The 18148-nt window shown below is 32.4% G+C and overlaps 1 protein-coding gene across 1 annotated transcript; it reads right to left on the minus strand.

The window, feature by feature from the left end:
- Positions 1-6846: 6846 nt before the first annotated feature.
- On the minus strand, positions 6847-17840 carry LOC128172448 (uncharacterized). The gene is made up of 4 exons (XM_052838244.1): positions 17714-17840; positions 16323-16550; positions 10177-10437; positions 6847-8003 (listed from the first exon to the last, which is right to left on the minus strand). The coding sequence occupies exons 1-4, from the start codon at positions 17781-17783 to the stop codon at positions 7858-7860; spliced, it is 705 nt and encodes a 234-aa protein (XP_052694204.1). The 5' UTR covers positions 17784-17840; the 3' UTR covers positions 6847-7857.
- Positions 17841-18148: the final 308 nt, after the last annotated feature.

The following is an 18148-nucleotide window of genomic DNA, read 5'->3' on the forward strand; positions in this document are numbered from 1 at the left end:
TTTCATTTGTAATAAAACAACAAAATCCCTTTGATTAGGTAATAAAACGGATTATCAACTGCGTCTAAACCGATCAGATTTCAGTATTTAACATTAAAGTATATAAATACCAAATGTGGACTAATAGCCTAGTTTAAAAGTTAAAAAGGCAGCGCCAATAAATAACAGCAATGAAACACATAAAACAATAACACAATCAGCGTGTTCGTCGTTAAATGTTAACAGCATGCGTGCGTTAATCTTTTTCAGCAATCCAAACAGAAATCGAGTTCTTATACCTTTTATAATTGATATGTTACACAAATATATAAATAGCTAACACACAGTAAACAATTAATTAAGGATGGGTAACCAGTGTTAAGTATGTGGATTACCTAAATTTGTTTGAAATAATGAACATTGAAATCAAGTATCGCCAATTTTAGAGCAACAGTAAAAAAAGTATAAGATTTTTAACGAAAAAAAAAATCAAAGCGTAAAAAAAAACCACATTCTGAGCTGAAACAAATAGAATCAATATTATTAAACAAAAGGATAAATGTTGTTGTAGAATAATGACGAAATAACTTTTATGGCAAATTTGAGATGAAACAAAATAATTTGTGTTCCGTTGGCATTATTTTAGAGGCTGTAGATCAACTGTTCTTAGTTAAGGAAGTCCAAAAATATATGTATGTTTTCAATTTTTTTTTGAAGTTATTTACCTTTGTCGTTTTGGATGAACTTCATGTTTAAATATTAAGTGCCTTCTCTCTTAAAGCGAATCAAATATGAGGAAGTTATTTATCAAATCCTATTGTGATCATGTATAGCTTAACAGGTTGGGCACAATTACCGCATTGAGGGATGATTACGCTAAACGGGAACTATTCCCCGTTTCAGTGATAAAAAAACTCCTGCAAATGCGGGATTTTCTCGATGTATGCCATATAAATCAAAAATCCCACTTAAGTAAAATTAAGCGCATGAGAAATGCAAGGTGGTGCAAAAGTACAATAAACAACTGACCTTCCTGGCCTAAAACTTTAGTGCTCCACAGATGCAAACGAATATTAAACAATTTTGAACTCGTGGAAATCGTGAGCATTCTTGCATTGGCCGTAGATTTTCCATTGATAGTTTGCTTTTACTGCCTAAAACCCCCAATATTTTAGAGTTTTGTGCTCAATGAGTTGACACAACTTGACCATTCAAGAAAAAAATAAAAATAAATGCAGAAATTGATGTTTTTTTTGGATTAAATATTTTGATTTCGGGAGACCATGACAACTACGGAATCTTGTACAAGCAATGCTTTTAACACATATCGTAAACTAAAATTTAAGAGAAAATGATATTAAAATTAAACTATGTTTTTGTAGACGAAACTTCAATCCAAAACCAAACAATGATTAAAAGAAATTACTCTTCCATATTTTAATAAAACAAATGATCAATATATTGAACGTTATAATTCTATGTACGACTAAATATGTGTACAGAATAACCACATTATTATCCGTAGAGGCCATCGTAAGAAATTGCTGAAAAGATTTTGTTTGTTAATACTGGATTTCACTGAAACCAAGACGTGAATGGAAAAAAAAATCTCAAAATCCCGCATTTGCGGGAATGTTTTTATTACTGAAACCGGGAATAGTTTCCATTAAGCGTAACCATTGCTCAATAGGGTAAATGTGCCCAACCGGCTTAGTTATGTAATCTATTGACCTTTTATTCCAAGATTAGTATGTTTTACGGTGCTACCTTTCTGGCGAGCGCAGCAAGAATTACACATACCTTGCATCATTGTCAACTTATAGTTTCATTTAGGTATCAACGAACGTTAAAGAATTTTTGAGAGAGTATTGCTCTACAATAAGTATACCAAAGGCACTAATTTTAATGGTTATGATACATACAGCGCAACCCCCTACCAAGAGAGAGAGAGAGAGAGAGAGAGAGAGAGAGAGAGAGAGAGAGAGAGAGAGAGAGATTATTCCTTTTTATTTAGTTCAAAATGTTCTATTTTTTATTTCCTCCCTACTCATATACTTACCTGCCTACTGTACATGCATGCACAACTAGCTTAAAAGTATGGATCTTGCTAGTATATATATAAAATATCATATGTTTATACTGCAATAGCAAGTACACTCATTACAGATGTTTGATCCACCTCTAAATTTATCGCGGGAAATATAGCGCGAGTGCACTGTGACGTCATCCATGACTTTGTTCGTCTTTGTTTACGTTTCTCGACTCAATACGAAGGTATGGAAGCATGTAACAAATCTTTTGAGTTTCACCAAAGCATATGCTCAAAACGTGTCTTCAAACTTTAAGTCACCGTAAATTACGAGTTGAAAGTAAGCCATTTTTGGCATAGTACCACGGGTGAAAACATTAGAGAGCATTATGGGACGTAGACACAAAACAATTTGTTTGATGAACTGTATGTATAGCTCGTTCTTTTTCCCGTGCACACTGGTTCTTAGAGTTCGCTTCGCGCGCCGGCGAGCTGCGCTCGCTATAATTGTCCGAGGCAAAACGTTTCCAATGGTATTCCGGAAATATGAACTACATAATTATCCGTTATCTCAAATTTTGATCATGAAATCCATTGATAATTTTATAGATATTATTTGATTTATGATAAGTAAATGATAATTATTTGTAGTAAAACAGGATCGCTCATTTATGTATTATGCACTTAACATCAAGATATGCTGATTAATTCTAAAGTGGTAGAATAAAATTTAGAGATATTAATCCCATCATGTTTGACAACCTCCTCTGCAAATTAAGTTAAAATATACTTCATGTAGAACTGTACGTTGTTTATCGCCCACCGTCAAGAAAAGAATGTTTTATCTGCAAATAAAAAAAACCACATTGAACAATTATACAATCTCTCCTTTAATACACTGGGGAAGAGGTGAATTATAATGCAAGAAGCATCTGTTTATTTCAAAATACATTTTAAGTTAATACTTTAAACTATTTAAGATGTGACTTACGTTTTCAGAATTTCCAACATAGACACAGTGTGCTGGAAAACAAACCCGGCACCATGCTCTGATAACTTGACAAAAATAGATAAAAAAATAAAATATTGAAAGCTTGCATTGACTTGCTTAAATAACATAAGCGCCGACGACGCAATGACTTTTATAACATATGGTGCATTTTACTCATTGTATTTCTCCTAAAGTCCCAATGTGGCTGTAAATCAATTAACTTTCATGTTTAAACTATTAAAATGTTTTTATTATACATTTAAATAATTTTTAAAAAAGATACCAACATTTAAATAAAAGAAAATCTGAATTAAACATTCAAATGAAAGGAGATTTTGAATAAACAAGGGGAAGTTCCAAGGGAAAGTTAATTTAATGTATCAGTAAAATTCTGTAATTACTGAAATCCTGAAACATAAACATATTTGATTAAAAGTTTACAATTAATCTAAGAATGTATGTAGTTGTAAAACTTTGTTAGATGTTGGTAGTATACACCTTTTACTTTTTTGCTAGACTGTCAACGACAGGATAGACTGCTGTAACTGTCACGACAGCCGTCGTGTGTCTAACCAGTCAAGCAATGAGAACAACAATAAGTATTTACAATCTTTATCTATATATATAAAACCAATAAATTTACAAATATACACATTCACACACACAACATATTAACACAAAAAAAATGTTTCTAATATCTGATTCGTCAATGTCCTATGGTGGTATATTGGACAGCAGTGTCCCTCCAGTGTTCCTCCAATGTGTCCTCCTTCGGTACCACGTCCTAAGATGACGGCTTCCATCCACCGGCTTCCAGCGTAGTAAGTGAATACTCGAAGGAGGTTACACGGGTGGTAAGATGTTCAACACCGGAACACTGGTGACTATGGCCGAATCATCACTAGGACATTGCTGGAGCCTTGCTGGAACCTTTTAATTAATATATCAATAACAATATTTTCAATTAAACGTTTCACTTTCACAATATACTTATTTACCTAATTACCGCAACTGCACGCCATACAATCACACCGAACAATACTCGCTGTGAAAAACCGTTAAGTGTATTAGACCCCTTAACGTATCAAACACAGTCACAGTTAAGCGTATAAGACCTCTTAACATGCAATATAGTTAAGTGTATAAGACCCCTTAACATTACAAAACAGTCAATGTATGACCAAAAACGCCGAATAAGACTACGAAATATAAACTCACAAATAAACTAGCAAACCACGCTTGTCACACAAACGCACCATAACTCTACGGTAAATAAACAAGTATGTAAAACGTTAACAAGAAAAAACTATCGAACACGTATAAGAATAGTTACCTAAAGTCTTAAATATTACAAACAAGACTAAAGTATAAGGAAAAACTACCTTACCCCTAATGGAGATGGTTACCGTAAAAAAATACGCTTAGCTATACATCGTGTTACTACTGCAGTGCGTGCTAATGGACCCCGGCTCACTGACCAAAACATGGGTATTTATAGCATCATAGTAAACAAATAGAACAGTCCGAGTATAGTCCAATATTGACCAATACCTGAATTGATAAAATTGAGGCACCAAAAAGGATATGAACAAATAATAAAAATCAGAGGTACCCTATAGGAAAATAGTAAGAATGAATAAATCTATTGATTGTGACAGTAACAAATTTGCATAACATTTTTTCACTGATTAATTGTTCTTCAGTTTACCAAAAGCAACACTACAAATTGCAATATTTTAATAAAAACTTACCTTGCCTGGTTATTTCAGTTTTTCTCAAACCTTCGTTTTCAAATTTTTCGCTAGGTTTCTTGATTAACGCGCGTAGAAATTCGCTGTCATTTTATTAGATGTGTCGTTTGAAATACTTTTATGGCGCATAACAATTTTTAGGAGTATATAATATTAACCTATTTTTATGTTTGATACATTCAAACTAGCGGTGGAAAACATGATTTCAAAAACATCCAATAAGTCTAATATACACGCAAACCTTATAATTTGGAACTTCGATCAAAAGATAAGTCATGAATACTTTGACGCAATAATAAAAAAAAAAAATACTGCTATAGTAAATCACGCCTAAATATACAGATATAGAAAACAATATTAAATTAAACTTATAACTTTGCTTTCTTTTTAAATTTGCCTGATATCAAATGTTGTACTTCCAAACTAAAGAAAGACATATAATGCATGCACTATTTTTTTTATAATAAAAGAATTCATTATGATGTAATCACTTTTTATTCTACTCACTTGTGTCCAGTATGCACCTTTGTTTCAAACCGTAATTAAAATTAAAATATGCATTTCCATACATGGAATATATGTCGACAGACACAGATAAATATAGTATTTTGGCTTTAATATTGCAATTGTTTTATACTGATAATAAGATCTGAAACTGTTGCAACAAAAGAACATCTCTGTTAATTGAATTATATGCCTCAAAATTGCCTTTGCTTGTACCTGGTTTTTTTTCTTACATGTTTTACATACGTCCCCTTTAAAACCAGTTTCACATCCAGTCAAGCATGCCCCATTGTTATGGGAACATTGGCTTACATCACGACAGTGTCCACATGTTTCATTACATCTAATACCATACGATCCTCTGTCACATTCTTTAATATAATTTACACATGTCCATCACAGTGCTGTGTCTCATATTCATAATTACCAAAAAAAATGTTTGGTAAGCAGTGTGTTGAATGTTTTATCTACATATATTAGCCAAACAAAACAAACGAAAACCTAAATTTTTAGTTATTTTTTTCAACCATTTATAAGTTTTCCATAAACCAAATCAATAAACAACCATAATTTATTTAAATGAACCCTTGTTCTCAGACAACCCTTGTTCTCATTTAGGTATTCCATCCATAACTATTATATTTAATATCTAATAGATTGCAAGTTTGATCACTAAAAGCTTTGTGTGATTTTTGAGTTTTTTAAATAATAAAGGTTTGCCTTTGAATTAAAAAACATATAATATTAATAAATTTATCATATGTTGAAGTAACATTGAAGTCTTTTGGAGAAATGCAGTTTAATATATTTCTTCAGTACAAGCACTTTTCTCACATTTCTCTTGGTAAAACGTTGCAAAAGCTTTCCGTTTTATCGAACATGCTAAAAAAAAATATATAGTTTACCAAACATATTTTTTATTATTATCAAAAAATATTTTAAAGAGTAGACAACTTTTTAAAGAAAATTTAAGTGCAAAAGGCTTATTTAATTCACTATAACCATACAACCGAGCTTGGTTTATGTCAGTCTTATAATAACTTTAAAATATGTATTTGATTTAGTATAGATCGATCAAAATTGTTAAAATCGCCTTAGTTATGAAGGAACTACCTTAATACTACAAAACCTGAATTTCGTCAGCAGTATTTCTTCATGAATCAGTGGTAAAGTTATTTTAAATATTGTTGTACATATAGCCTGCCTGTAAAAATCCCGCTCCAAACTTTAAATATTATGAATACTACCTTCGTTGTAATGATAACCTCTCCAGACAGGGATGCATCCAGAGTCGCAAACGTTATTCACATTATTACATCCGGAACAAGTGTCATTGCATTTTTCAGTACATTTATTTCCAAAATAACCATGTGGACATGGTTGTAAAAATACAAGAAAATGTGATTTTTACACATAAAACAGATGTATCTGATTAAGACAAATATGTTTCTTTTTGTTTGTTTCGCTTGTAACAACATAGTGCAAGCACACCACCTCCATGAACGTAATAACAGGGGTTATTACGGGTCGCAAAAGCTAAATAAAACGTATTAACTGATAGAGCAAAACACGTTCTTTAATATAGCCGTTATTCGTTAAATTTCAATAACGAATTTGTAAGAAATATCACAGTGAATTTGTTCTTAAACGGTAAGATGACAGTATTTCACACTGTCGTATCATTATTTACAGATATAATATTTATTGGCAAACGAGGAATTGAACTCGATTTAATCTTCACTACTATGCTTCATACGACAACACGCAACCAAAATCACCTCTGACATATCAAAATTAGAAACAATAAAAATGTTTCCCGAACAGTTTATTTAATTTTGGCAGTCTATTGTCCATTACATCATTGTAAACACCCCTAAAATTAGATGTAGTTTACCGTCGGGAACTATGAACAAGACTCAAAACGCAAAGTGAATCGTTTTATTTTATCTTGTAAGGCCGCGAACATTCCATTTAATAAACATTAGAGCAGTCAACAAATATTAAAATTTTATATGTCTTTGAATTAATATTCAATGTACACTATTCGTTACAGGAATATAACATTGCAGTCCAATTTCATTAGCGAAGTCTTAAATTTACTTTGTTAGAGTCGTGTTCGTTATATACGGTAATTTTCTTTAGGTTTATCAACGGTCCTTACTGGGACATTAATAAAAATCCTCCATAGCCGTAAATGTGCTTAATTTCACATTTGTTGTTGGAAAAAAAAGTTTACCTGACTGCACACTAACAATGATTTTTTGTTAAACATTTGTGAAACTTTTTAAAGTAAATGCAGGAACTAATCAGCAAAGCAATTTTTTTATATGGAATGAAATGGGTTATAAAATTAAAGATTTCAATGTTTTTAAATTTGTTATAATCATACCCACACGCATGTTTATGATCTTTTATTATACACAAATAAAAAATTAAAACCAAAAAATTTGACACGCTTTGACTTATTTTGTATGATTGTTTTAGAAAAAAAATCAAATATCTTCAAATTTGATTAGAATTACCAATGCTTTATAATGGTAGCCAATACGTAACGAGACCATACAGAGGCATGGACACGTATAAGTTATCTTTGTCTATTGAAACTATTTCTTACCTAATTCGCAGTGATGACCTTGGTATCCAGGTTTACAACACTGACTATAGCCCGTCTCTATGTGACAGTACTGACAGTTTACATCTGGACAGGGAATAGAGCAGTTCGATCCGTAAAACCCTGTTTTCGGACATCCTGTACATTAACAGTTATTTATTTCACGATTTTTTTTCTAAATATTTTAAATATATTCTTAACAAAATAAGATGCAAGAGGCGTACATCTACATGACTGTGATTATTGGTATGCAAGAAAGTTCATCAGGACAATTTTTTATTTAACCAGAAACATGTTGCAATATTGCAACATATAGAACAAAACAGTTTGACCTGTAAACTCCTGTTGCTGGACAACCTTTATGCTAATACTTACTTTTATAAAATACATTCCTTGCGATGACCTTAAATATTAACTAAGTGCCATGCTTTATTTGACATGACAAGAGAATATACCGGTAGGACCAAACCAGTTCAATGAGAAACATATCACAACATTGCTACATTTATAAGTAAACGGTGAGATGCCTAAAACCCTGTTGCTGGACACCTTTTAAGAAACGCTAAATAAATTAAATAATATCTCTTTCAATGGTCATTAATTTTAACTGCGTATAATGTTTTTTTTTACGTTAACAATAAGGGTATATGTATGTCTCTGAATTGGTAAAGATACTCGCAAGGGAACTTTAGGTGACTTTGTGAGAAAACAAGAAGGTGGTCAATTAGTTAAACTATTTTGGTTTTCTTGTGATTGTTGGTATTTTTACCTTGTGAAATAATCACTCAAGATATTTTATTTCAGTAGTTACGGTAAATGCATACCTAACGGTTTGGACAACTGTTTAACAAAAAAAAAAACGCCCCCGTTGAGCAAAAAACGCCCCCGTCTACTTTACAGCATTGGGTACAGTTAACTATAACTAAATAACAACATTAAAAAGAAAAACATGTAACTTAAGAAAAACATTATTAAGCATTTGTTAAAAGTATATCGAAGCAACGTTTTCATTTTCTTGGCTAGCTAGTAGTATATCAGATTAAAAAAACCCGACACACTGGTATTATGTGTGTGATAGACCAGTAATTGGTTTCACCCTCATTAAGTCATTGTGGACCGAAAACCCTTTGCTGGCGAAGATGTCATCAACCTAAAAGGGTTTTTATGTAATTGTACATTGTACAGACATTAATATAATGCATTGATGCTAGAAAAATCAATGCATTTCAACTGCATGACTAACATATAACTCCGTCTCTCATACTGAAGTACTTGAGCCTCAGGGTCATGAATTTTATAATATGATATAGATTCTCACGTCCACCATACATTAAACTATGCCAAACATGTATTTCCCGTTTTATTTTAAGTAACACAACAGAGGGTTTTAGAGATTGAACACAAACCAGATAAACAAACCCATCATTTACGGAAATATTTTTTAAAAATCAACAGCACCAAATAACAAATTGTATTACTATACTTTCTTGTTAAATACCGAAATCTGATTGGTTTAGACGCAGTTGATGATCCGTTCTATAACCATCAGCGCTAACAACACATTTGCCAACAGGTACATTGTAACACAACGGATTGTTACATGCATGTAAATAACGCTTATACGTTTTCGTCGTCGAATCAATGTCATATATATATATAAAAGCAGTAAAGGTTCTCATAAAATTATTTAGTATAATAAAAATATAGTGCCTGTTTAGAATGGTAACAGTTGACACACCTTGAAAACAATTGTCAACCTTCGCTTCGCGTTGGTTGACAATGGTTTTCTCGGGGTGTTAAATTCAACTGTTACCCTCACAAACAGGCATTTTTTTTTAAAATGGTAAATGCGTAAGCGATCTTTTCAGTTATACTATCTGGCCACTTTAACCCCGTCCTAACATACATGACCCTTACATGAAGAGGATTTGCCATTCATTTAATTTGATGCTAAATGACATGTTTAGAATGCTTTATTCCTGTCCTTAGTCATCTTTATATTGATTAAATAGCAGCTTGTTTTAATAATTCACATCGATATTAAATTTGCTAAGCATAACATCTTATCATATTTTTAGGGGAGAGGGAGAAGGCGAAACTATCCAAGCAAAATAATATGCTCTTTAAATGATTGAACAAGATTTGAAAGATTCATTCAAAAGGTTAACACGTTCTCATATTACTGATATAATCACATCTACACACTGGTTTATTGTTTTATGCGTTGACAATAACGGGTAAATATGTGACCAACTATGGAAAAATATTAAAACAATTTTCAAAGGTTATCCAAGTTATAAAGAACACTCACCATACACCTCTACTTCACAAAGACCACTGTCAACAGAACTAGCATAACCGTCAGGGTAGACCACTCCTGGTAGTCTCTCGTTGTAGTAGATGACATATTGTCCATGAACAGAACAGTTTGTTGTGAAGACAGAAGGTATTGTGTTGATTGTGAAGTTGTTGTCCTTGAAACACAACGTTCCCTGTGATTTATCCGTAGTATTGGAGACATACACAGAGAATCCAAGAATATAGCCTGATAACAACCTCCAAACCACATATTCTGTAAGTGATGTTATCGATCCAATGAAAAAACAAGATTATACGTTTTTTCTACAATGATACATACAAAATCGTCAAATATCAACTACATTCTAGGCCATACAAATTACACATTCTCCATGCACCTATCGATTAAAATATCTAAATGGTTCAACACTCGCTTATTTGGAAAACATATGCAAGTTTCATATATTTGTCGTTTATGATAATGCCAACTTATCATAACATCGAATAAAACCATGGGGGCTAAAGACTGAGAAATCTCTGAAAAAAACAAAACAGTTACGGATTATTAAACCAGTTTAATATATAAACTAAATTATGATATCTATATTAACAATTTTAACATGTTTTATTAACAATACTGGTTTCAGTAGTAATATAAATTGTTCAGCACGTATCATATATGGTTGTCGTTAGAAAGAAATGTTGATGAAAAAATATATTTAAAAATTTAGTAACTGTCATATATTGAATGAGTGTGTGATCTGGGCTGTCTGAACCATCTTTTAAAAACTAAACACGCTTAATCCAAACAGTAAAGAACCTGAACAAGACGCCAATTGGCCTTAACGGTCACCTGAGTAGCATATAACCCATACACAAACTTGTCGAGGAGTCTCATTAAATTAATTAGGTTTCATTCTGGAGTAAAATAATTATAAATTTATAATGACGACCACATCCCTGCCTGAAATCTTTCAAAAAGAACTATGAAACCTATAATTTGGGCGAAAAATTAAAGATCTGGTCTACAAAATCATGAATTCAGTTTTCCTTTCAGGTGTGTTGGAGTAAACATTATATGCATTAACGACAATACATCCAGTTTGGCCCTGCCCTAGAGTCAAAACCCATATTCCAGGGGACATGGAAATTGAAATTCCAGTAGAGGACTTCCTGTTCATCACAATTAAGAGTCAGTTTTTTTTATGCAGATGTGTGAGAATAAGAAAAACATTTTTAAACATTATATGCATTAATACTCTATTGCCATATTGACCCCCACCCCAATGTCCTGAACTCCTGACCCAGGGGCCATGAATTTCACAATTTAAGTAGAGGAGTTAGTGGAAATCATAACCATGCATTCATTTTTTGTCCACATGTGTAGAAGAAGAGGTGAAGAATTTTTAAGATTTAAAACATTTTTACTATATGACAATATTGGCTCCACCCTAGAGCCTAAACCCCTAACAAAGGGGTCATTAATTTCACAATTTTGGTAGAGGGCTTCATGGACATTATAACCAGGCATTTAGTTTTCAACAAATATCTATGAGAGTAGAGAAGAAAGGTTTCAAAGATTTAATACATTTTTACTCTAAGGCCATATTGGCCCCACCCTAGAGCCTGAACCCCTGACCCAGGGGTCATGAATTTAAAAATTTAGGTAGAGGGCCTCATGGACATCATATTCATGCATTTAATTTTTAACAAATATATATGGTTATAGAGAAGATTTTCTAACGTTTAATAGATTTTTACTATATGGCCACAATGACCATAGAGCCTGAACCCCTGTCCCAGAGGTCATGAATTTTACAATTTTGGTAAAGGGCCTCATGGACATCATCACCAGGCATTTAGTTTATAAAAAAATGTGAGTAGAAAAGAAGATTTACTAAGATTAATACATTTTACGTATATGGCCATAGTGGCCCCACCCTAAAGCCTGAACCCCTGACCCAGGAGTAATGAATTTCACAATTTTTGTAGAGGGCTTCATGGACATCATAACTATGCAACCATTTTTTTCCTCACATGTGTGGTAGTAGCGAAGATTTTTGAAAATTTGCCTTTTTTTGCATATTTGGCCCCACATGTGGCGCCCCGGGGGTGGTAGAGCCACGGATTTCCCAACTTAGATTTCCCTTACCATGCCTCAAAAACAAGAGACCCATGGGCCACATCGCTCACCTGAGGAATAATAGGTATCATGAAATCAGCTTAATGGAGTCATAATGCAAACTATCTGAAAAATGTACAATAATACATGTAGATCCTGTATAAATAAAATCCATTTTCCCTTAGACATTCTTATGTTTATAATCATTAGTCCCTTTTCTAATAGGATGATTTTATAGTCATATCACATGTTGAATATTGCAGCTCTAAAAAAGATCCTTAACAATTTTGTATATACGGGATGTGAACCTACATCAAACTCTGAACCTTCTTGTGAGACCGGAGAATTGTCTTGGGGCCAAAGTCTTAACAATTATAGGAATCATCTGGCTGATTAGTTTATGATTTTGTTTTTAAAGATTTACTCTATATATTCCGATGTTAAACTCCCCCCACCCCATTGTGGCCCCACCCTACCATTGGGGGCCATGATTTTCACAACATTAATCTACACTACCTGAGGATGCTTCCACACAAGTTTCAGTTGCTGAGAAGAAGATTTTTAAAGATTTACTCTATATATTCCTATTTTAAACTTTAACACCCCTCAATTGTGGCCCCACCCTATCCCCGGGGGCCATGATTTTTCCCAACTTTGAATCTACATTATCTGAGGATATTTCAACACAAGTTTCGGCTTTCATGGCTGATTAGTTTCTGAGAAGAAGATTTTTAAAGATACACTCTATATATTTCTTTGTTAAAATTTGACCCCCCATTGTGGCCCCACCCTATCCCCGGGGGCCATGATTTTCAAAACTTTGAATCTACACTACCTGGGGATGCTTCCACACAAATTTCAGCTTTCCTGGCTGATTAGTTTCTGAGAAGAAGATTTTTAAAGATTTACTCCATATTTTCCTATGTAAAACTTTAACACCCTTTCATTGTGGCCCTACCCTACCTCAAGGGTTCACGGTTTTCACAACTTTGAATCTACACTACCTGAGGATACTTCCTAACAAGTTTCTGAGAGAAGGTTTTTAAAGATTTATACCCCATATATTCCTATGTAAACCTTCGACCTTCCATTGTGGCCTTACTCTATCTCTGGGGGCCAGGATTTTCACAACTTTGAATCTACACTTCCTGAGGATGTTTCCACACAAGTTTCAGCTTTCCTGGCTTAATGGTTCTTGAGAAGAAGATTTTTTAAAATTTCTAATTTTTTGTTATTTTTTTTCTAATTATCTCCCCTTGAAAAAGGGTGTTGCCGTTAATTTTCACAACTTTAAACCCCCTTTGCCAAAAGATGATGTGTGCCAAGTTTGGTTAAAATTGGGCCAGTAGTTCTTGAGAAGATGTTGAAAATGTGAAAAGTTTACGGACGGACAGACGGACGACAGACAAATTGTGATCAGAAAAGCTCACTTGAGCTTTTAGCTCACGTGAGCTAAATATGGTAACAATCAGACTTGTAGTTTTTAAGAAGTTAAAAATGTAAAATTTTTAACGCACGACTACGGACGAAAACGGATAGCTGAGCTTACTAAGATGACCTAAAAAAGCACCTAACACCTTTTTGTGTAACAAAATATCACTTGAACCTTTAGGTACACAATTGAAGATAATATTATTTATAACCGTGGCGGGTAGATAACATTAAACGTTTCTCAAGTTAATATAAAATTCCTAATCCCCTGAAAAAAATTCATATAATTTAAAGGAGCTATACATACGAAGGTGTCTTTTTCGTGCTCGCACCTCCTTTAACACACTATCTTATATTGGAAATCATTGGTTTGTTTTAGGATATTTGTGCTATAGAGATCATTTTCAAGAATAACATATACCATATTGTCGCTCCTAATTCGAGAAAAAAATGTTATTTCCTGAAGGGAAAACTCAAATCTGACCATTCAAGTGTCACTCTAAAACCTGCCAAGAAGTATATCGTGATTGTAAGTATCATCTTTTTACATACAGTAATTTAATCTGTTCGCCATGTTTGTCATGAATAGATGCTGGAGATTGTTTGTGTTAATCTGCATTTAGGGGGGGGGGGGGTTAAAGTATATTTAAGTACAATCTTGAATAAAGGATTAAAAGGAAGACTATCGTTTGATTTCTATGTTGTCTACCTGCTGTGATTTGATACATTGCGGTTTTAGATGAGAGACTAGTCTGCTTTGTTATAACTTTGTGCGAACTGTTGTCGTATAATTTTGATAGCATTGAACATTTTCGTTATTACACAATCTTTATTAATGAAAAACCCATGCCGTTCATACAGTTACTTTTTTACTTTAGGTCATGAATTGATGTATTCAGAACCTTAAGGTCAAGTTTTAGGTTTGCAGATTTAAGGTATTTTACTAAAGCTACATATTATTCTGTTCACTATACTTAAGTCTGTTATAATTTTTAAATGATTTTTTCAGACGCGTTTTGAAACGACAGAAGGACAAAGTGCAAGATGATCAAACTGTCGTTTTAAAGAAATATGGAAAAGTTCGTGAAAAATATGTAAATTATGTATGTGGCTATTATAAGTGTTATTTATACCTAAACTTTTGGAAAATAATGGCATTGAATCTTTGTCAAGATTCGTTACTATTAAATGCTAAAAAAATATTTAAAAATAAATGCAACAATAGGGAAAAAATGTACTATAATAATGTTACAAAACACCTTTATCAACACCTTTCAGAATCCACGGATTTCAGGGAAAATCTTATCTTAGTATAAATGTAATCAACTGTTTCTAAATTATAATTTTAATCCACGTTACGATGCAAATATGTGAGTAAACTCCGTGTAACTGCACACCTTACCTCAAAAGACTCCTGGCATAGCATCTCATTTTAAAACATGAACAAACGTATCTATAAAGTTAATTAATAAAACTATTGAATTCAATATATAATTTTCTCTTTCATTTGTAATTTTAATTTAACAGTTGTAAATAAGTTTTATCATTTGTTTCAGTTACTGTTCATGTTCATTGCAGCCGTTGAAACAGTTCTATTTTTTCCAGTTTTTATTATACTAAATCAACATTTTTTTTTCGATATTGCATCTTTCAAACTAACAGGGAAATGATATCAAGATTTAGTAACCTGATAAAACCCAAATGTTATCATGTAAATAAAAACATTTATGCGTGAGGATAGTTTACACTACAGAGGCTATCATTTCCAAGATAAATAATGGCTGTGAGTATACAATTGATGTTACACAGTCTTCATTAATGAAAACTCCATGCAGTTCATACCGTTATTTTTTTTAGGGCATGCATTGATGTATTGAAATAAATGTAGGATTGACAAAATCGTCATTTGAGATTCAGAACCTTATATATAAATAATTTCATGAAAAAATATTTTTACATTTTGTTTGTGGCTATTATAAGTGTTATTTATACCTTAAATATTCGAAAATAATGTCATGATTCGTTATTATTAATTGCTAATGAACTATTCACAAATAAAATGCAACAATAAATGGACTATTATAAAGCAACGAAATTACTTTTATCAAAACCTTTCAAAATCCATAGATTTCAAAAAAACTTATCTTAGTATATGTGTAATGTGGTGTTTCTAAATTATTATTTCAAACCACGTCACAATGCAAATATGTAAGCAATCTCCATGTAACCGCAAACATTTGCTCAAAAGACTCATGGCATATCATCTCATTTTAAAATATGAACAAACATATCTATAAAGTGAAATAAGAAAACTATTGGATTCAATGTCTAATTTTTTATTTAATTTGTAATTTGAATTGAACAATTGTAAAATGTGTTTAATCATTTGAAACAGTTTAATTTTCTCGAGATTCTATTACATTAAAACCAACAACATTTTTTCTCGGTATTGCATCTTTTAAACTAACAGTGGAAACCATATGAAGATTTAGTAATCTGTTAAAACCTAAATGTTATCATGTAAATAAAAAAAAACGTATAAGCGTGATGAAGGTCTACACTACAGATGCTATCATTTCAAAGATACATAATAACAGTTACTATACCGTCATTGTTCGTCCTGAAGTAGAACGTGATTTGATGGATACTGTGGATGCTGCTCAGGTTCACCCACCAGGTAGCGGTTTTTTTAGAGTACTTTGATACAGAACATTGACCACCGCCAAAGCTCAGGTCAGATTTGTATCCGTCCACAGCGTTACTGGCGTCATACCTGTCGTCACCTGGTCTCAATGGATACTGCTGGTATGTTGGTTTATTGAGGGCAACGTTAACTGTAAACAAACACACAACCCCATATTACCAACGTTATAAACATTTACAAAATTGAGTGGGCTCATTTAAATTAACATTTACTTATGAACGTTCTTCAAAAAGAACACAATTAAAGTGAGATTTTGTTTCATTTGTCCGAACAGTTGTTGTCATTTTATGTTATAAAAAGTCCAATCTTATACATTGTTTTTTTTTTTATAAAACCCTGAATGGATCATAAACATTATTAAGTATGAATAATTCTTCCTAACCATAATTAATGATGCTATTTATTATCTAACAAATTTATATAAAATAGTTTTTAAAAGCAATATATTTCGGTAAGAAAATGTAAATATGTTTTGTGAAAAAACAACAACAAATAAACAGTATTTATAAAATAAGTGAACTAATGATTCAACTTATCTAACATACAAATGACGAACAACACAGGAAGATGACCGGCTCAATTAGAATGTTGTTTATGTAAAAGGGAATATTCCATTTTGTTATACTGAATAGTATATTCTCACTATATAAACCTTCGTAGACGAATAGTCAATAAATGTAATATAAGCTTGTCCGAAAAATATTGACCGGTCAATATTTTTTTTATTATTGACCGGCAAGGGATAATATCTAGAGAATATTCTCTATTGCAATTAATCGCTTTTGATTTGTTGATTCGTAAACGGTGACGTAAATAACTCTTCGCGACTCCAGAACAAGTTGACGTCATAATAGGCAATCAGACAAGGCAAGGAAACAACGGACTCGCAATGTGACAGTTTGCTATCATAACGGAAATAAGGATTTGCGAGTTACTTTGAAATTAAATCAGGTAGAACATCAGTAACCTAATTCCTATGGGCGGTGGAATATCACCGCTGACCGTTTGGTGCTGAGGAAATGAACTTTGCGCAAAATTGAATTCGTGAATTATATTTTGAGTTAAAAAAATTATTGCAATTTGTTTTTAATAACTTTCTTAAATTTTGGTTTGTTTCCTAATGTAACAAAACAACATTGATTATAGTAGCCCCCTTGGAACGTCGGGCACTATTTCGTCCCGCGGGGGCTAATAAAATTAATGTTGCTCTCAACCTCAGTCAATATTTGTATAATATACTAGCTTTTTAATCAAATTCAAAATGACAATTGCATAATATGCATGTAAACTCACCATAAGCCCGTGAAATCGCAAACACTTCTATCAATAAACAAATGGACAGCATATCTACAGGTAAATGCATCTAGTTACGTTTAATTATACTCTCTAACAAATATGATTATGTCGGAATATATTTCACAGTAACTCTTTTATGCGGAAATTAATGAAAACAATTACCGGATACAAACACTTCAGATAATATCTAATTAGCATCATAAAAGGATTGGCGAGGGAACATGAATGTTTGAAGAGATTAGCGAAGTCACCACTGGTCTCCAATAACTTAAACTCAAACGTTATATACGAACACCCTTGAGTATGAAAACAGTACTTGCGACGCTTGTTAGCGAAACACGTTCATAGAATCTCTCAAAAACTTATTTCGATGTGATTTTTTTTTTAGTTTTAATTTGATTTACGTTCTGTAACAATAATAAAGGTTTACAA

This window comes from Crassostrea angulata, chromosome 2 (genome assembly GCF_025612915.1).
Source record: "Crassostrea angulata isolate pt1a10 chromosome 2, ASM2561291v2, whole genome shotgun sequence".
NCBI classification, from domain to species: Eukaryota; Metazoa; Mollusca; class Bivalvia; order Ostreida; family Ostreidae; genus Magallana; species Magallana angulata.

Coding starts and splice junctions, on each gene's coding strand:
- LOC128172448 (XM_052838244.1), bottom strand. CDS start 17,783: ATGCATTTACCTGTAGATATGCTGTCCATTTGTTTATTGATAGAAGTG. Junction 10,438..16,322: donor CTTCAGGACGAACAATGACG/GTATAGTAACTG, acceptor CATCACTTACAG/AATATGTGGTTTGGAGGTTG. Junction 8,004..10,176: donor TTGTGAAGTAGAGGTGTATG/GTGAGTGTTCTT, acceptor GTTAATGTACAG/GATGTCCGAAAACAGGGTTT.